This window comes from Ctenopharyngodon idella, chromosome 19 (genome assembly GCF_019924925.1).
Source record: "Ctenopharyngodon idella isolate HZGC_01 chromosome 19, HZGC01, whole genome shotgun sequence".
Taxonomy (NCBI): Eukaryota; Metazoa; Chordata; class Actinopteri; order Cypriniformes; family Xenocyprididae; genus Ctenopharyngodon; species Ctenopharyngodon idella.
The window spans coordinates 30,254,942-30,275,142 of NC_067238.1; the positions used below are offsets into that span (position 1 = coordinate 30,254,942).

The window sequence follows — 20,201 nt, forward strand, 5'->3', positions numbered from 1 at the left end:
TATTTGTAAGCTAAATCACATGTTCACTGCTTCAAGTGGAGCTTAAACTCATCTGAGACCAAATTAGATTCAATATGCCTATATTTTTGTTTTTAATTATTGTAATTTTTTGGGGGGGTCTAAAATTGATTTTAAAGAAGTGTGGTTATTTACTGACAGGATTTTTTTTATTTTTTTTATTTTGAGATGAACTATTTATTTTGTTGTACATGAGGAAAAATAAGGTACACTGTATTTTAAGGTATCTTGTTTGTAATTAATATGCATAGTTTGGTAACACTTTATTTTACAGTGTCATTGTTACATATGTTACATGTAGTTACTATAGTAATAACTATAAATGATGCATAATTACATGCAACTAACCCTAAACTCTAATCCTAACCCTATAGTAAGTACATGTAGTTACTTAATATTACTTAGTACTTAAATATATAATAACAATGTAACAAAGACACCTTAAAAAAAAGTGTAACCCATAGTTTTTTACTATAGTAAGTACATGTAACATGCATAACAAGGACACTGTAAAATACAGTTACAAAAACATGTGCTATAACTTGGTTTAAAGCACACAGAGCCAACTATTTATTCCAAGTCAGTGAAAGCAGGCACTTTAATTAATTCCATGCACTGTTTGGGCAGATCAAAATTGTGACATCCACACTTCCTGTTTGGGCAAGAAGGATCCGGACTGAATCTTAATTTTCTCTTCCCCTCCAGCTCCACAAATAATTTTGGCCAAGACTTCAAAACTGCCAGAGATCAATGGGAAAAACTAAGAAAATAAGCACTTTCATTATTACATAATTATGCCACATTGTAGACTGAGGGAATTCCTTTAATTAATATTACATCTAATCACCTATATTGACTGAAATCAATAAACAAATAGATATTCATACTCAGGCTTGAGTCTTCCTGTTCCTGTTTTACTCTTTTTCATCACTTTATCACACACTCGTTCTCTCTCTCTCCTTTGTCCTTATAAGGAAGTGGAGCTGTTGGTGGAGTTTGGGCGGAAACGGCGCGCGGTGACAGCTGGGAACTTCAACGCGCTCATACAGGAAGACAACGCAGACGGGAAGCCCGTAACACACCCATTCAACATCAAAGACTAAAGCCAGGACCACTGTAACATTTCTCAGACGATAACGGTAAGGAGAAAATGCTGAATGCTTTGTCCAAATGATTAGTATCTGTGTGAAGCGACTTGCCGGCGGAAATCTGTTCTAGATACAGTGCGCCGCTGCGCAAATCATGACAACTGAAACGGGCATCGCTCGCGCATAATACTGTTAAAAATGATATATTTTCACAGTGGCATTAGGCCTTATAAATAAAACGCGTTTTATCACACATTTGCATGTGTGCAGATTTCTTAACAGCAGTCTCAATGCGACGGTTGGAAAAGTTCCTGATCTTGCAGAGCTCAGTGATGGGCGACTCATCTCTGCGAATCGGTTCTTTCGAACAGTACCGCTTCCAAAACAACTCAGTGATTCGTTTGCGTCATTACGTCACAATGTTTTAATAAAAACGCTTTTCGTATGTGTGCTTATAAAACGGTAATACTATATATTTTATATATATATATATATATATATATATATATATATATATATATATATATATTTACACATTTTGTTTGTAGCATTTATAGTATTCCGCTGCATCAAGTCAAATTCTTGTTGGTGAGTTGATTAGATTAGAAAGCCGTTTGGCCGATTCAGTTCAATTAATAAATTGTTAACAGTCTTGTGAATCGATTCAACTGATTCACTGAAAAGCTCCGACTCAAAAGAACACCGAAAATCGCTACAGCGCAAATGAAGGAAGTGGGGCGGGTGTAAAGTGCAGGAAATCTGAACACTAGCTCGTCGCGACTCGCGATCGCTGAATTGTTTCCGTCTTCATATTATTTTCTATAAACAATCGCTCAGTATTGTCTGACTGATCGCGCGACCGTGTTTTCCCGGCTGGCCTGATTATTCAGTCAAATCACATCACATCAAATCTCTTGCCTCGTATGCTATTGCAATCCTATTAATGCTAGTCAAGAACCCAGTAGACTGTTGGTCGTGTCGAGTGTGTGTATGTTTAATAAATGTGGCACATCTCATCCTGCGCTGTGCCGAGAATGGATGTGATCTGGCCTAGTTTTACTAGTCCTGAAGCATAAATGACCTGTTTTTATGTCCAGAAGAGCAGCTTGCACCCATAAGCTTGACATTTCAGGCTTGCCTTTGAATCTTCTGTAGTTTTCTTATCTTGTTTTGACATGTTTACCTTTAGGGTGTTACCTACAGAATGTAGAGCAGGTGTGATGTCAATACAGAATGTATTGAAGCACAGAAACTATTGCTTTCTGTCTTAAACATTATTATAAGCTGGGTTTGAAAGCGATAGTTCACCCAAAATAGAAAATTCTGTCATCATTTACTCACCCCCAAGTTGTTCCAAACCTGTATGAATTTTGAACACAAAGAAGATGTTTTAAAGAGTGTTTTGTTATTAAACAGTTGATGGAACACATTGACTTCCATAGTTTGGAGAAATAAAAAATACTACGGAAGTCAATGGGATCCATCAACTGTTTGGTTACCCGTATTCTTCAAAATATCTTTCTTTGTGTTCAGCAGAAAAAAGAAATTTATACAGGTTTGGAACAACCTGAGGGTGAGTATATGATGACAATTTTAATTTTTGTGTGAACTATCACCTGCTAGCGAAAATTCAATGATTCCAAATCAGATTTAATAATAAATATATTTAAATCTAAGCAGTGATTTTGATAATCTGGTTTATTTCTGGCATTAATTGTTCTGACTTTGAAGTTCTGAAAGGCCGATAACATACATTTTGTAGCCAAATTGGCTGGTGAGTGAAAAAGTTAATTTCAAACCCTTCAATTTAATCTCTAGATCATTTCCTACATATGTAGGTGGCAGTTTCTGCAATCATCATTGCCGCCTCAGTCTGGTTTTTAGGGAGAGGACACTAGGAATTTGTCTGAAATTGTTTACGTGAGGCAAGGCAATTTGACTACTCGGATTTGAATGTGAATATTTTCTTACTATGTGGAGGACAAAAGGAAAAGAAAAAGAAAATTTGACTCTAGTTTGACTCCAGTCTGCATAATCGTTATCTTTATTATATGTGGCAATAGTTGAAATTATGCACATGAGCAAAATTTTGCTCATGTGCTTTTATTTCCTCAGGTGAATGTGCTTCTGTGAATTTAGTCCTGTGTGATTAAATGTTTTGTTCATTCTTCTGCCTGAAAACAGACACAGCTGGTTGTGGCCACAGAAGAATCTGTTGTTGTTGTTGTTGTTGTTGTTATTATTATAAGAGTAATGTTGACATCTAACTCAGACTTTACTCTTTGATATTGTATTCTCCATATTAGTGCCATTTAATGTATCAGACATGAACTTAGTTTATACTAATAGTTTATTAATGCTCCAGTTGTAATGCAGTCTTGGGAAATTTGTGATTCCTGAAGGAGTTATAAATAAGTGGGGTTTTCCCTCAGGAATTGGTGCAGGCTCTCATTAGAAGCAGGCTCATATATGGATACCTGTGCATTTCCCAGAAGAGCCATTCAGGTGAAAGGGGGGAGTGAGTCAGTGAGCCAGATTTGTGTATCAGGTTTCTGTTACGTAATGTTACCTGTTTAGTGTATGTGCATGTGAAGGGGCAGTAAAAAAAAGGACTTGCCCTTTGAAAGTTGCCCCTAAAAGGCAAACAAGATCTACTTCCTTCTTTTTTTTGTATCTTGAGAGGTTTGGCACGTATTTTATCTTTAATTGCAGATTTTTTTCTTCCGGTTGCATTTCTGTTGGACAGCATGTTATGGCACGTCCTGCATTCTCTCCAGGCTCGGCACATCCGTGTTTTCCATGCGTTCACTTTGTATGTTGCTTTTTTGATGATTTTATCATAAATGAGAGAGAGTTGCAGAATAAATAAAATGCAGAAGTTGGAATACAAGAATACTCTTTAACATTTGCATAAAATAAAAATTCACCGTATTTTCTAAATGCGTGTTGTTGATCTCATTGTGAACATGTTTACATTTTTTTTTTTTTTTTTTTTTTTTTTTTTAAGTATAAATTGTCATACATACAAATAATTGCAATAAACCATTTACTTTTAATAATGTTTTTGTTCATGTCACTTACAATGTAAGCCTAATATGTTATTTTTTATAACTTGAAATTGTATATAATATAATAGGCCCACATTATTTAATGCTGCGAAATATATTTTTATATATAATGCAGTCTGATTAAATCCACAAACCTTCATTTCATATGAAGAAAGACCTTTGACTATTCTTATGTACTTTACAACACATTTTTTATGTTCTTTTGCAAAATGTGTTCTCAAATAATTGTGGTTAGATCAGATAACCACAGACAGATGGTCAATTAATCACGACATGCCTATTTTTAAATTTGAGCTTGTATTCTGAATCAAAAACGAACCTTGACGATCAAACAGCGTATGCCGGACTTCTCCAATCATTTAGTTCCCTTAAACTCCGCCCCTTTCTTACAATCAGCTGTCATCTCTCATTCTGCCTTCATCCACTCAACCACAGATGGATGTAACCAAGTCCCCGCCCTACGTTTTTATCTCTACATTATCTGTTTCACCAAGATGTACGTCACAATACAAGAAGAAAAGATTCGTCACTAATTCTGTTTCATTGCAACTTTCATTCATACTGTGTTTCTGTAAAACCTTGTTTCTGTAATCATTGTTCTCTCTCTCTCTCTCTGAGCAGGTATGGCAGAGCTGGCGGGTCTAGTACAGCGTTTGGAGGTGGCTGTGGGCCGTCTGGAGGCCATGTCTAGTTCTGGGGGTGGAGGCGGCCCTGCTGCTGGATCTGGAGGTAATAAGAACCTAATGCAAACCAGTTCTGTCTTAAGATAATTAGTGCTGCTTACCAAGTGTGTACTTGGAGTTAGAAATTTCACTTAAGTATTAAACTTAGCTGTGTAAATTGTCTTGAACACCTCAAATCATGCAACTCTTTGAAGATGGATGTACTAATACTTTTTCTAATGGTGTGAACAATATCATGGGCTAAAAAGCCAATAAACTTGCAAAGAACCCAGAATATCATAATGACTATAGGTGGACTTTCTCTTGGTTTAGGCCTGTAAGTTACCATCTAAGCAACTCCATTGTAAAGCCTCGGATGGACTTTGTTTTCCACATTCTGCATTTTATTGAAAGATTATGTACCAACAAGATGTAATTTTTTTGTCAGATTCCTCTGTCTATAAAGCGTATTTTGTTGAAATATACCGCTTTAAATGCCACAAGGCAACGTTTTTAGTTCTCTAATAGATGTTTTCAAAAATGTTTCACCAGGAATAATCTTAAATTTATCAAACATTGAAATGAAAGATCTTATATAATGTTTGTTATAATCATGTGAGTTGGTTGTCAGTTGTTGTTTTTCATTATTACTATGTTACTACTATTTGTTTCTTTTAAAATACATTAGTCTTGCCATGTAAATAGCCATAGATGCTGGTATGGAAATAAAACCAATAAACAAACAAAGTTTACTCCTTGGCTGTGAGTGTGGAAAGATGCATTCTTTGTATGCGCACAATCTAGTGGACTTTTAAGTGCTCAAAACATTCGTACATGTGCCGTTGTACGCGCATTGCCCGCACAGACACAAAAAGTATGGCTGAAGTATACTTTGGGCTTAAGTGAAACTCTACCATTGTGGCAATGGACTTGTTGCTGAAAATGTTGTGTTGTGAATTTGTGTCTGGTTAGAACATGGTGCCATTTTGCTCTTGTTTCTCTTCTCTTCAGTGGTGTCGGCGTATGTTGAAGCCTATGACAGTTTGATCTCTGGCCCTGTGGCTCAGTATGTCGCCCTGAGTCAGAAGATAGGGGGAGACGTTCAGAAGCATGTATGTAATCCAGCACTGTCATCATAGTCCCTGAACACTGGCACACATTGATAAAGAGTCTACGCAATGTTCCTTATCCTTTGTTCTGTCGTAGGCTGAGATGATGAAGCAGGCCTTTACCTGTCAAAGACAGCTTCTGGTCACTGCCTCCTGCTCTCAGAAACCTTCTGATGTAAGTATTATGTTCAATTTGAAAGTAAGACATTGTATGTGTTTGAAAGTCTCTCAACAAGGCTGCAATTAATTGATCAAAATACATTAAAAACATATTATTTGAATATATTTTAAATGTAATTTATTCCTGTGATGCAAAGCTGAATTTTCAGCATCATTACTCCAGTCTTCAGCGTCACATGATCCTACAGAAATCATTCTAATATGATGATCTGCTGCTCAAGAAACATTTCTGATTATTATCAATGTTAAAAAACAGGTCATATTTTTGTGGAAACTGTGAAACATTTTAAGGAGATGAATAAAAAAGTGAAAAGTTCAGCTTTTATTTACACAATAAATGTCTTTACTGTCACTTTTGATCAATTCAATGCATCCTTGCTGAATGAACGTATTAATTTTATTAAAAGAAAGAAATCTTGCTGAAGCCAAACTTTTGAACAGTAGTGTATCTTTCACACTGACATTGTTTACCGTTTTTGTAACATTTTCTCATGTTATCTGTCTGTTCATCTTTTCCTCTGTGATATAGTCTGCCCTGACCTCTCTGCTGGCCCCCGTGTCCAAAGTGATCGAGGAGGTGCAGGCGTTCCGAGAGAAGAACCGCTCCTCTCCTCTCTTCAACCACCTCTCTGCGGTCAGCGAGAGCGTTCCCGCCCTCGGCTGGGTTGCCATGGTAAGGCAAAGGGCGGAGTCTGTGTGTTGCAGTTTTCTGTTTGAAATTGAATCAATTATGGGACTTTTACACTTTGACAGTGTACATTTAACAAATCAATTTCCTCCTCCTCAAGTGTGAGCATTTCCTGCTGTGACTACATTTACAAATATCTAGGTTAGGCTGGCATACTTTGCATATCATCGGTGTTAAGTGGAACCTGAAAAATAAGAAATATTTATGATATGCTCTTTCTAGGTCACTAGTTGAATGCAAGCAAATTTGCAACACTGAAATTAATTTTTTTTTAATTAATTTCTTTATTAAATGTAACATTTTTCTTTCTATATGTTTTAGGCCCCAAAGCCAGGCCCCTATGTAAAGGACATGCAGGACGCAGCCATGTTTTACACAAACCGTGTGCTCAAGGATTACAAGGAGAAGTATGTGTCTGTCTGTGATGTGAAGAAACTTGTACAGAAGCAAAATGGCATATTGCTCATTTTCCCATCTGCTTTATTGTCTTATTTTTTTAGAGATAAGACACATGTGGACTGGGTCAATGCCTATGTGTCCATTTGGACCGAGCTGCAGGCTTACATCAAGCAGCACCACACCACTGGACTGAGCTGGAGCAAGACTGTGAGTCTCATTCTCGTGTGTTCGGTTTGTCCCTCGTGGTTCAGAATATAAAGTTTAATTGTTTTTTGTTTCACAGGGCCCGGTTGCTTCGGCCTCTGGAGGCGCCCCCTGCAGAGGAGCTCCAGCTCCACCTCCCCCAGGCCCCCCTCCACCCCCCATGGACCTTGACAAGTCTTCAGGTGGAGACTCTGGCCCAGTCAGTCGCAATGCTCTCTTCGCCTCCATCAACAAGGGAGCTGATATTACTAAAGGTATTACATGGATCCCTAACTTACTATGGTACTACAAAAGAACAATGATGAAAATCGGTTCAAAATGTGGCCGGTAGAGCTTTTATTGCTGTTTAAATGATGGAAGGATCATTGCTGAAACATTAAACAGTCCTTTTGACTGATTGGAAATGATGCCTGTATGCGCTGTAATGGGAGCATCAGTGTATATAAAGGTCATTGCAGACTTCACAGCAAAAAGGGCAAAGTTATAATACGGTCCTGTGGCCCTCACTTGTTCACATCCATGAGGCTCTACAGTGTCCCATTTGTCACTTATTAATAATTTATATGATAACACTTTACAATAAGGTTTCATTTGTAAACATTAGTTAACTATATTAGTTAACCTGAACTAACAATAAACAATACGTCTACAGCGTTTATTAAACTTAACCAATGTTAATCTCAACATTTATTAATACATTAAGATCAAAGTAAAGTGTTAACATTTATAGTATTATTATCATTATTAAGTGTTATTTTGGTATCGGTGAGGTACTATTATATTGTTTTTATCAATATTTTGAGTTGAATTTCAGTTGTCTTAAATGTCATATTTTCTTTTTTCATTTTAATTCTAGTTAAGGTTTTAGTTATTTTGTGTTTTTGACATTTGTATTAATTTTTTTTTTTTTTTTTGTCTGTATAGTTTTTATTTATTTCAGTTGTTATTTTATTACATTGTCTTTAGCTAAATTAAAATGAGAAATGTTTCCCTGACATCTAGCTGAAATAAAAGGTAAAAAAAAACTTAAACGTTTAATTTATTTGTTAAAATGTATTTTATTTCAAGTGACAGGTTTTTTTTTAATAGTTTTAGCTTTATTTAACTATAATAACCCTGATTATAAATACTAATAGGTATAACAGCAGTAATAATAATAATAGAATTTAATATTTATTATTATTATTATTATTATTATTATTATTATTATTATTATTAGTTCATTTGTCCATTTATTGAAGACATGTCTTTTAACTCTCTGTAAGGACTGAAACATGTGCCTGATGACCAGAAGACCCACAAGAACCCTAGGCTCAAAGCCCAAACAGGTCCTTTGCCTTCTGGGCCCAAACCCTTCGCTGCTCGGCCCACAGCAGCTGCCAGCCCGGCCCGCACTCTTCCCCCAGTGCTGGAGCTGGACGGCAAGAAATGGAAAGTGGTGAGTGAGTCACTATGCCTGTTATAGTCTGTGTATACAGCTGAAATTATTTTTGGAAATGCCATTTTGAAAGGTATTTTCCATCTCGGTCTCATCTGTGTTTATACATGCCAATAAAAAAAGGTACTAAAAAAAGATGTGATGTTTTAGTATTGACATGACACTGTTTGTCCAGTTCATATACTGATCCTCTCTTTGGCTTTTTCCCTACAGGAAAATCAGGAAGGTGCCCAAGGCCTTGTGATCAGTGACACAGAACTGAAACAGGTGGTTTATGCCTTTAAGTGCAACAACAGCACTTTACAAGTGAAGGGGAAGATCAACTCCATTACTGTAGGTCTGTACACATTACCAGCAGGTCCTCCATTTTGTTCACATTGTAACATTTTACAATTTGTTGACATTAGTTAATCTATTAACTACCAATGAACAAAATATTTTACTGCATTTGTTAATGTTAGTTAAAAAAAAATGTTTGTTCATGTTAGTTCACAGTGCATTAACTCATGTTAACACACAACTTTTGTTTTTAAAAATGTATTAGTAAATGTTAAGATTAACTAAGATTAATAAATGCTGTAAAAATATTGTTCACTGTTCATGTTAACAAATGAAAAAGTAGAAAGTTTAGATACAAGTTTGTTGTTTTTGTCTTTGCAGATAACTGTAAGAAAATGGGTCTTGTCTTTGACGATGTTGTGGGTATTATTGAGGTGATCAACTGCAGGGATGTAAAGATCCAGGTGAGAACTCTCTTCACTATAGATGTACTTGAATGCAGAGTATGTCGTTAAAGTATTAATTTCTTTTCACTTTTCAACATTTTAGTATATGTATTTAGGTAAATAATGCTTTTAACATGTATTAACATACTGATACATATGAATAAATGTTATCTCTCTTGAACTATTTTAATTAAAAGTTTGAAAACGGGCATAATATGGCCTCTTTAAGTCTTTTCTTTTTGGGCTCTACAAGAATAGGTTTTAATGCTTGAATGTAAAAAAACAAAACAAAACAAAAAAACATTATTTTCCTCATTCTCCATTGTTGCAGCTCCTCTCTTCCCAGTCTGTCAGTAACGCTCTGATTAGTTCCTGTCTCTATAAAGCCCCTCCCTCAGAAACGAGCAATGTGCTCTGATTGGTCGGCTGGATCAGTGTGTTGTGACTGGTCAAGCATTTTGAGCGTTTGGGAAATGTCCTGCCCCTTACCATAGCCGCCAGTTTCAACACACTACTAACTAACTCAACCAGTCCCCGCCCTTTGATTTTGTGTATGCCTTGGGCAGGAAATATTTAAACAAGGAATATTGTGACGTGTTTGTTCCCGGAAGAAAACTACAATGACTATAATGGAGGCGTTTCAAAGAGTTCACTGATATAGAGAATAACTCCCTTTGAAAACTGTTCCCTGAGAAAACCCCATTATTTAATGACTTAAAAATATAAAAAATATCTTTTTTTTTCTTAATAATTTGACTTATAAATAAAACATTTTTTTTTCTTTTTAATTAAAATTGAATGTAATTCCCTTAAACATCTCGATATCTTGTCATTAAAAGTATTTGCATTAGCATTGCCTGTTTTTTCTTTGCACTCGTGTTTTGCATCTGCTCATTGTTGTTCTTTTGATTTCCAGGTTATGGGTAAAGTGCCAACCATCTCCATCAACAAGACAGATGGCTGCCATGTGTACCTAAGCAAAGACTCTCTGGCATGTGAAATCGTCAGCGCTAAGAGCTCAGAGATGAACGTGCTGGTGCCCAACAAAGATGGAGAATATGTAAGTGAAGATGTAAATTGTTTATGCATTATAAAGATTTCTTAACATTAGGGCTGTCAATTTTTGCAATATTTATTTTTTTCTATTTAACACATTAAAAATATTTAATGCAGAATTTGTTTTTCCTGCATCCTTTGGCTAGCGTTACAGTATATGATCATGCTCTCATTCGTTCAAGTGCTTTTAAACCATTCAAACGCGATAAGATGTAAAAAAAGAATGCAATTTGGTACTTGTGTGCTGTTTATGAAACGCAGAGATAACGCACCAGTACCGATTTGAGTTCTCTCTCGCATCTTATCGCTTGAATGGACAAAAACACACAAAGGGCCAGATTTACTAACAGCTTGTGCCAGCGCAAACACTGTTTTGGTGTTAAACTACTATCGGGATTTACTAAAGACGCAGTGCAAAATTAGCACTGAAAAAGGCGTGGACTGAGTTGTTTTTGCGGCTGACCTTATTGCATATGCATTTGTAGGAGTTTCCCTTTCAGTCGCAAAATTTATGGAAGGACAGTATTTAAGTGAATCACGATTTACTAATGTTTGCGCTAGTCAATTTACTGGTATTTGCGCCATTATTTAACGCCCAAAAAAGCATGTCTTAACCCATTTTGCGACATGGCTGCAATTGTTGCTGCTAGGAGGAGACACCGCAGAGAACAGAGAGCGCATGGTAGAAGGGAGAAAATATTTTCCACTCATATTAATTTCTTTGGAATGCCAGAGGAAGACGTTATCCGTATATTACCTATAAGTTGCGCCTGTGTCGACCCGCACCTGATGAGCAACAGCTCTGCTTATTTGCGACCCAACGCTAATTTGCACTGCTCTTGTTAGATTGCGTTGGTCATTATGTAAATTATTTGTTCTTTCATTTGCACATCAGCAGTAGATCACGCACAAAACTTGCCACTCCCATCGGCGCATTTGTGGAATTGCGCGCTCACACTATTTTGCCGTTTAGCCTGTTTGTCGGCGCCAGTAGCCTAGTGGGCAGTGCATCGACAAACAGCGCGGTTGCGCTTCGGGCGACCCAAGTTCGAGTCCTGGCTCGTGGATCTTTCCCGGTCCCTTTTCCAGAAATAAACCATCTTTAGGTCATTTCTACATTAATTTGGAGATTCGATGTGAATATATTACAATATAAATTATATTAAAAATGTTAATTTTAAGTGTGATTAATCGTGATTATGTTTTATGTTTCTCTCTTTCCTTCAAGACTGAGATCCCAGTCCCTGAACAGTTCAAAACCGTATGGGACGGCAGCAAGCTGGTCACCACAGCAACCGAGATTGCCGGATAAAGGACCAACCTGTGCGAGACCGCCCCCATTGCAGTGTCCTACCTGACTGACCAATGAGCTTAAACTACAAAGTAGAATGGAATGCCAACCAGGTCAACTCTCCTATCAGCCAATCACAGCGGCAATCATATCTTCAGCTAGTGACATGACTGCTTGCTTACCAGAAGCACTTGCTCAGTCAACGGCAGGGCTCCATTCTCTTCTATTCCATTGATTTAAAACATTAGCACTTGAAATCAATTGCCAACAGTTGAAGTGTTTCCATGTTTTGTTTTTGTCTTGCAGCCATAATAACATGTGAATGGCCAACAAGAGGAATCAAGTCATTTTATCATATTTGTGTTTTGTATTTTTGATTCTTTTTCCATTCGCATTTTCTAGTCAGGGGGCAAGTATTGGGGGGGTCACAGCGTTTTCTGTTTGACATATGCAATTCAGATATGAAGCACACAAATGTCCCTCTTCCGACCACCAAGACAGACATTTACTGTAACTTTATTAATTCTTTTTTTTTTTTCTTTTTTTTCTCCAAGGGATAATTAGAATGAAGATTTATCAAATCTTAGAGGATGAATTGGCAACTTAAGCAACTTGCAGAATCATAGTTATATTTCCAATCGTGTCATTGAAAAACAATAGTTGCTTTAGGAATTCTCTTTTCCCTCTTCATTTTTTTTCATATTGTATTCCAGAGCAACATTCCCTGTAATATAAATAAATGAACATTCCATGAAAGGTGTGGAAAGTGTTTTGTTGTTTTTGGCACAAACTGGAGGCAGAAAAAGACACTCAGCCTAATGTTCGGATGCTCATGGTACTGTCTGTGTCTGATGACTATCTGCTGTACAGATACTGGCTTTACATGAATTGTGTCCACCTCTTGTTCTCATCACATGCTTTAACTAGCTTAGACTTTAATTCCAACATCTTAATCTTTACTTTCCTAATATTGAGGTCATGTGTATGGAATTTCTTTTTCATCATTTGTCTTTTTGCTCTGAGAAATAGTACTGGAGAACAAACATCATTAAAACTGTTGCAATAAATAACATCACTTTTTCCTGAGTCTTTGATGTGCTTTATTGAACGTACCCAGTAAGTTGACGCAAAAAGGTAACTTCTTAAACATGTTTCCAGAAAGGTGATATTACAGTATTACAACAAAGGAACAACTCCAAATTCAGCAAGGATGCATTAAACTAATCAAAAGTGATATTAAGGACGTGTTACAAAATTTTAAACAAAACAGTTTGCTAATGTTCTTACCCAACATCTCTGTATTAAAAAAATGGGTTCAAGTGTACTACAAGTGGTAACTAAATACATTTAATACAAAGATAGTATGTTAAAAGGACATTTAGTTCATATTCATGGTGTCTCAAAATAGCACAATTGAGTACACTTAATGTTCTTAAGATTATCTTAAGTACTAAAGAATTTTTAGTATATTAATTACAAAATTTGTGCGTGAAAATAAAACACATTAAACTTTTTTTTCTTCAAAATTTACAAAAAATTATATAATGAGCAAGTACATCATGAATCAATTTTCCAAACCGTGTTTTTGTCTTATTCTAAATCACTATGGTACACCTATAATAAGTGTTTATATTCGGACTATTTTAGACTGGTTCGGGTCGTACCACTGCGGAGTAGCACAGTACCTGCGTGACTCATCATAGACATAAACAGGGAGAAGTAGCTCCGGCTACAATGTTCTTCCGCAAGATGCATGCTGTTCTGTTTATTAACCGCTAGAGCGCCAAAAGTTGTGGACTGCATTATGGAAGAGTACTTTTTTTCTCACCTGAGTAGTCTGTTGGTAATGTTACACCCTTTATGTGATTAGTAAATAAATAGGCTACAAAATGGGCCACTGGGTTCGTAAGATTCAATGTTTTATTGTGTGACAAAAATAAACAAACATAGTACACAATTAGAACGATTAAAATCTATATTTCATTAAAGAGATTTTTTTAATTAAATCAGTCAAATAAAAATCAGATCAGTGCAACAAAATAAGACTGGCTTAATTTATATATGAGACTTGGTGATTGTGTAAGAGTTAGAAACATGCCTAAATTAGCTGGATTGAGTGTGTGTAAACTTTCTTATTGGGAATAAGCATGATGTCACTGTGTTTAGCGCATGTAGGGAAGTAAATTCTCATTAAACCATTCTCGGGTGAACTGTAGGTGATCTCCATCAGAGGCGAGGAACACAAGCTTCCCTGCAGAATCCATCTCTGCCAACCCCAGTCGATCCTGACAAAACAAAATAACGGTAATAAAGTACATAAATCCATATATATAATTAACTTGGGAAAAAGTTCAATAAGTGATGGACGCTTTCAAAACAGGCTTCGTGAAGCTTCGAAACCTTTGCGAATCATTTGTTTCTAACCAGTGATTCGGAGCGCGTTTTTAACTGCCAAAGTCACGTGATCTCAGTAAATGAGGTTTCGTTACGTCACATCTGTCTCGAAATTTCATCTCGGTGAGACTTTTTTTTTTATTTTATTTTTTTTTATGTTTTATAAAAGTGTAGACATTTTATATGACAATTGTATAATAAAAAGGAAGAGTTTTAGTTAGTCTCTTATTGGCCTGATTAACCAAGCCCTTAAAACAAGCCCTACAATGTAATAAAATAACACATATTATACATACACTTCGTATTCAATGGTATTAGATGATTTGTTAGCTGCACTTTCAATAAAACATTTGCAATTGGTTTGTAAAAGGTGTTTTGAATACAAGTTTTCGTTGCATTTGCACCGTTTTGACCAGCAGGCGTCACCAGCGTGTGGCGTTTTGAGCGCTTCGAAACAGTGAATCATTTTGCGAAGCAATTGATTCAATTGAATCAAAGTTTTAAAAGCTTCATTTCTCCCATCACTAGGTTCAATTGAACAGGAAATATGGTAAAAGTATCATCAAAGTAATGAATAAATAGCAATATTATGCATAGGAAAATAGGACAGGAAAAAAACAACAAGTTTACCTCTTTATATATAGCACTTTCTTGCAGCGTTTCCAGCTCTTTATCTTGACCAGCTTTATAGAAACCAAACCACTAATAAAGACAATTCAGTTAGTAAGAGTTCAGTCTTCTAATTCAACAAAAGAGAGATTTTAACTGTAAAGTACCTCAGAATCCACAGGATCCACCATAGTGTCCTGCAGGAACTTAACCATGACAAACTTATTCAGAGACATGAGATTCTTCTTGTAGGTCTCATTCACCACCTGACAGAAATATCATTAATTTACACCACACTAACAAATATATCCATTTATATAGTAATTTCTCCCTTATCCTCGGACTTACCCGCTCCTGATTGATGTCGGCAAGGAAGAGACTGTATTTTTTATACAAGCCATCATTGAGGGGATCGTGCCAGTATTGTGCCTGCACCAAGCTTAAATAAAATCACAATCAATCTTCTTGACTAGTGAATCACATAAAAAAAATGATAAGGAAGCAGCACTATATGCAAATAGTTATAGATGATGCTAACTAAGTGTAAATAGTAACAAAAAGGTGTTAGTGTAAATAGCCTCTGCCAACAAGGAGGCATATTTGCACTTAGTGTAAATAGACTCTCCGAAATAATAATCCGTTTAGAGTAACTGTCAGAGTAACATGAAATGGTCTGTTGAGAAGCTCAAAACAATCAAGCACGCACTGTTTTTGAATTGCATCTGTGTATGCTCCTGAGTTCAGCTTCTTGCGAATCCAGTCACAGATATGAGAACTTTCGCCAGGACATCGCGGAAGACCAAAAACCCCTGAGATTTAAAGAAAAGAGGAAGAGAGAACCACATGTCAGACGAAAACAGCATATTAAAAAAAGATGTTTGACTCATTTGGGTTTAGTCACTCAAGGTTTAGTTAGTAAAACATAAAACATAAATATGATATTTTATTAATTAACAACATTTTTATGAATGTTTATTAATTATTATGATTATTTACACTTCCATTTAAAATTCTGGTGTCAGTACAATTTTTTTTTATTAACGTTTATTTAGCAAGGATGCATCAAAAATAACAGTAAAGACATTTAATATGTTACAAAAGATTTCTATTTCAAATAAATGCTCTTCTTCAACATTGATAGTAATCTGAAATCATCATATTAGAATGATTTCTGAAGGATCATGTGACACTGAAGACTGAAGCAATGATGCTGAAAATTCAGCTTTGATCACAAGAATAAATTACAATTTAAAATATGTTCAAGTAGAAAACATTTATTTTAAACTGTAATAATTTTACAATACTATTTTTACTGTATTTTTGATCAAATTAAGTCTTGGTGAGCATTAGAGACTTTCAAAAACATCTTACTGACCCTAATTTTTTTGAACAGTAGTGTATATATAATGTTAAATGTTGTAATAGATTGTGACTGGTGGAAAAATAAAAACTTTATTTCTACTCCATTATTTAAAACAGTTACATATCCTGAAGCAACATAATCAAAACAAGGTTGTTATGCCACGGTGTTCCTGTGAACTGCTAACCACTTTTAGGAATAAATTGTTGTTTTCAGAGAGTAAATCAAGTATAGTGTGAGCAGAGCACATCTGTCATATTACCTTGATGCTGCCCACCGACTGAGATCAGGGTCTTCATTGGAGGATCTGGACAGCGCTGAGCAACTGCTCGCCTTATGAAAGATTAAAAGATCAAAATAGAGATTTAAAACGACACAATTACACTTTGCATGAATTGATTTGAATAATAACCACTCACAGAAACTGTGACCCTTGGGAGAAGCCCATTGCATTGTAGCCTCCCTTGAGTTTAGGGTCCCGGGACAGCTGATCACACACAAAAGACACCTGCTCATTGACATCCATGAAGAAGCCATTTTCAGTGTCCTGTAAAACAACGAAAGAAAATCAGACACTTTTATTTGAAACAACGACAGCAATGACACGAATAGAGGGTGTCGTCCTGCTTTACCTGTAGAACAGACTTGCCGATCATCAGGGAAATCACATAAATTCCTGGGACTTCCTCTTCCACCATCTTCTTCATCGCACCCATGCTGAGTGGATTGCAACAACTGTCTCCTGCAAAACACAGTGATATTTAGCAATCATCTAGTTATCTTTATAGTAAACTCAATAGATAATTTGTGTGTTTAGGCCATTTCACCAAAAATTTCACCAAAAGGTATTTATTAGAGAGACATTATTTCAACAAATATCCAGATATCAGTTGTTTACTGCAGAACATCATGATAACCCCTAATGACCATCTTAAAAAATATGATTAAATGGAAAAAAAAAAAATAGGAGATTCGTGTATTAACAATGAGGAGATATATGTATTATTGTTTATGTATTTTTATTTGTTATTACTTTAATTAATTTATTTGTTCATGCAATGATATTTTTCATTTGTAAATGAGTACATTATTTAAAGTTTATTTACCATTTTGTATTTGTTTTAAATTTATTTATTGTTGTTATTATTATTACGATTGTTATTGTTGTCTTAATATTTTATGTACGTTTAATCATTTAGGCAGAAAGGGTTATTATGGGGAAAAAGTTATAACTTTAATTGTATGAAACTTTCTGTTAATGCTTTGAAAATGTTTATAAATAAATTATTTTTAAAAAACAATGAGGAGATATAATGGTAATATAATTTTATAATTTGAATAAAATATTATGTCCACTATATATATATATATATACACACACACACACACAAAATATTATATTATATATTTCTTTTTTAAAAAGTTCAAAAGCTTGGGGTCGGTAAGATTTTTTGCTGCTTTTGAAAGAAGTCTCACCAAGGCTGTTTTATTTGATTAAAATATATTAAAAACAGTAATATTCTGAAATATTATTTCAATTTAAAATAACTGTTTTCTATTTTAACTAATATATATTTCTATTTTAAAATGTAATGTATTCCTGTGATGCAAAATCATTCTAATATGCTGATTTGAGAAACATTTCTTATTGTTATCAACAATAAAAAAAAAGTTGTGCTTCTTAATATTTTTGTGGAAACTTTGATACATTTTTTTCAGGATTATTTGATGAATAGGAAGCTGAAAAGAACAGCATTTATTTGAAATAGAGATCTTTTGTAACATTATAAATGGAAATATAAATACAAAATAATCAATCGCATCGAACATAAACGTGTGTGTGTGTATATATATATATACACACCACCCACCCACACATATCATTATTATTATTATTGTTTTTACAATATTTGACAGCACTAAAAATAATATATTTTATTTTCATATGTATACAGTGGCAAGAAAAAGTTTGTGAACCCCTTGCAGAATCTGTGAAAATGTGCAAAATTTTAACAAAATAAGGGAGATAATACAAAATGCATGTTATTTTTTATGTAGTACTGTCCTGAGTAAGATATTTTACATAAAAGATGTTTACATATAATCCATAAGACAAAAAAATAGCTGAATTTATTAAAATGACCCAGTTCAAAAGTTTATGAACCATTGATTCTTAACACTGTGTGTGGTTACCTGAATGATCTACGACTGTTTTATTGTTTTGTGATAGATGTTCATGAGTCTCTTGTTTGTTCTGAGCAGTTAAACTGAGCTCTGTTCTTCAGAAAAATCCTCCAGGTCCTGCAGATTCTTCAGTTTTCCACCATCTTTTGCATATTTGAACCCTTTCCAGCAGTGACTGTATGATTTTCAGATCCATTTTATCACACTGAGGACAACTGAGGGACTCAAACACAACTATTAAAAAAAGGTTCAAACATTCACTGAGGCTTTAGAAGGAAACACGATGCATTAAGAGCCGGGGGGTGAAAACATTTGAACAGGATGAGGAGGTCCAAATTTTTCTTATTTCGCTTGAATATCATTTTTTTTTTTCATTTAGTACTGCCCTTCGAAAGAAACAGAAAATACTTGCATGTTTCCCGGAAGACAAATTAAATACAAATACAGTCCTTCAGTTGTCCTCAGTGTGAAAAGACGGGTCTCAAAATCATACAGTCACTGCTGTACAGGGTTCAAATATGCAAAAAATGCTGGAAAACTGAAGAATCTGCAGGACCTGGAGATTTTTTCTGAAGAACAGAGCTCAGTTTAACTGCTCAGAACAAACAAGAGACTCATGAACAACCATCACACAACAATAAAACAGTCGTAGATCATCCAGGTAACCACACACAGTATTAGGAATCAATGGTTCACATACTTATGAACGGGGTTATTTGAATAAATTCAGCTATTTGTTTGTCTTGTGGATTATATATAAACATCTTTTATGTAAAACATCTCACTCAGGACTGTACTAAATAAAAAATAACATGCATTTTTTATTATCTCCCTTATTTTGTTAAAATTATTAACATTTTCACAGATTCTGCAAGTGGTTCACATACTTTTTCTTGCCACTGTATATAAATTGCACATTGATGTGTTAAGACATTTTCAAAAAGTTGATGTCAGTTTTTAGTTGCTGTTTGTGTACACAGAGTGAATCACCTAAAAAGTGACCAGTGACCACTGAAAATTTCCTAATGATTCATGAATGACTCATGCCTATTATTCACCAGCAGCTTTAATTGATCGGTGGATGTGATCATGATGTAGTGTGTCTCACCCATGCCGTGCCATATCACCAGAGGAACTGTGGCATTGGATCCCCACGATGATCCACACAGCAACAGCAGACACGCAGATACAGAGATGAGGCGAAGCTTCGCCGCTGAGAAACTCATGCTTAAATCTCAATCTGAAGATCTGAACACATTCACAGCCCTGCTGTTAGCAGAATACGCTTACAGGAAGAGAAAACACTAAATAAGGAAGTGAATAAGTGAACTAGTCACTGTGATTTCCTGCACCACACATTTAAAATGTCATTTTTATGGGGCACAAACATATAAAAGTATGAAGATTAAGAAACAGTTTCATTGCAAAATAACGACCAATGCCCCTCGATATCGTTTCATTTGCGAATATACAACCGGAAGCCTCGATTTTGCTAAGCTAGGAATGGGTATTATATATAAATACGTTAATAAATGCGTTAAAATGTTCAGTTTAAAACCATTGTATACTTACCGTGGTAACTTTCTGTTCTTAAATCACATGACAGACGAAAACACCGCTCCAACAAATGCTGTTTAAGCACGGTATTAGACTAATATATCATAGCATTAAACCTGTCCATAGAAATAAACACAGTCAGTCGTTCCAGAGCGTTTAGATTATGATGTT

The 20,201-nt window shown here is 35.2% G+C and overlaps 2 protein-coding genes across 3 annotated transcripts; one reads left to right on the top strand and one right to left on the bottom strand.

Moving 5' to 3' along the window:
• The first annotated feature begins 956 nt into the window (after positions 1 to 956).
• Positions 957 to 13,007, top strand: cap1 (CAP, adenylate cyclase-associated protein 1 (yeast)). Its single transcript, XM_051871524.1, has 13 exons — positions 957 to 1,157; positions 4,796 to 4,903; positions 5,848 to 5,948; positions 6,043 to 6,120; positions 6,655 to 6,798; positions 7,135 to 7,220; positions 7,314 to 7,419; positions 7,496 to 7,670; positions 8,682 to 8,854; positions 9,068 to 9,191; positions 9,515 to 9,597; positions 10,496 to 10,639; positions 11,864 to 13,007. Exons 2-13 carry the CDS (start codon positions 4,798 to 4,800, stop codon positions 11,945 to 11,947), a joined length of 1,404 nt encoding a protein of 467 aa, XP_051727484.1. The 5' UTR covers positions 957 to 1,157; positions 4,796 to 4,797; the 3' UTR covers positions 11,948 to 13,007.
• An 817-nt stretch (positions 13,008 to 13,824) lies between these two features.
• ppt1 (palmitoyl-protein thioesterase 1 (ceroid-lipofuscinosis, neuronal 1, infantile)) lies at positions 13,825 to 20,190 on the bottom strand. Of its 2 annotated transcripts, XM_051871526.1 has the most exons (10): positions 20,046 to 20,190; positions 19,582 to 19,721; positions 16,922 to 17,031; positions 16,709 to 16,836; positions 16,552 to 16,622; positions 15,636 to 15,738; positions 15,278 to 15,368; positions 15,097 to 15,195; positions 14,951 to 15,022; positions 13,825 to 14,211 (listed from the first exon to the last, which is right to left on the bottom strand). In XM_051871526.1, the coding sequence occupies exons 2-10, from the start codon at positions 19,697 to 19,699 to the stop codon at positions 14,089 to 14,091; spliced, it is 915 nt and encodes a 304-aa protein (XP_051727486.1). In that variant the 5' UTR covers positions 19,700 to 19,721; positions 20,046 to 20,190; the 3' UTR covers positions 13,825 to 14,088. The 2 variants fall into 2 exon arrangements, with proteins under 2 accessions (XP_051727486.1, XP_051727487.1); XM_051871527.1 differs by lacking the exon at positions 20,046 to 20,190 and having other exon boundaries at positions 19,582 to 19,743.
• Between the last annotated feature and the right edge of the window lie 11 nt (positions 20,191 to 20,201).

Excerpts from the sequence above, each read along its gene's own strand:
- ppt1 (XM_051871526.1), bottom strand. The coding sequence starts at position 19,699 with ATGAGTTTCTCAGCGGCGAAGCTTCGCCTCATCTCTGTATCTGCGTGT. Across the intron at positions 15,369-15,635 it reads ACAGATGCAATTCAAAAACA|CTTGGTGCAGGCACAATACT; the intron begins GTGCGTGCTTGA and ends ATTTTATTTAAG. Across the intron at positions 14,212-14,950 it reads AAAGTGCTATATATAAAGAG|GATCGACTGGGGTTGGCAGA; the intron begins GTAAACTTGTTG and ends TTGTTTTGTCAG.
- cap1 (XM_051871524.1), top strand. The coding sequence starts at position 4,798 with ATGGCAGAGCTGGCGGGTCTAGTACAGCGTTTGGAGGTGGCTGTGGGC. Across the intron at positions 4,904-5,847 it reads CCCTGCTGCTGGATCTGGAG|TGGTGTCGGCGTATGTTGAA; the intron begins GTAATAAGAACC and ends TCTTCTCTTCAG. Across the intron at positions 5,949-6,042 it reads GGGGAGACGTTCAGAAGCAT|GCTGAGATGATGAAGCAGGC; the intron begins GTATGTAATCCA and ends GTTCTGTCGTAG.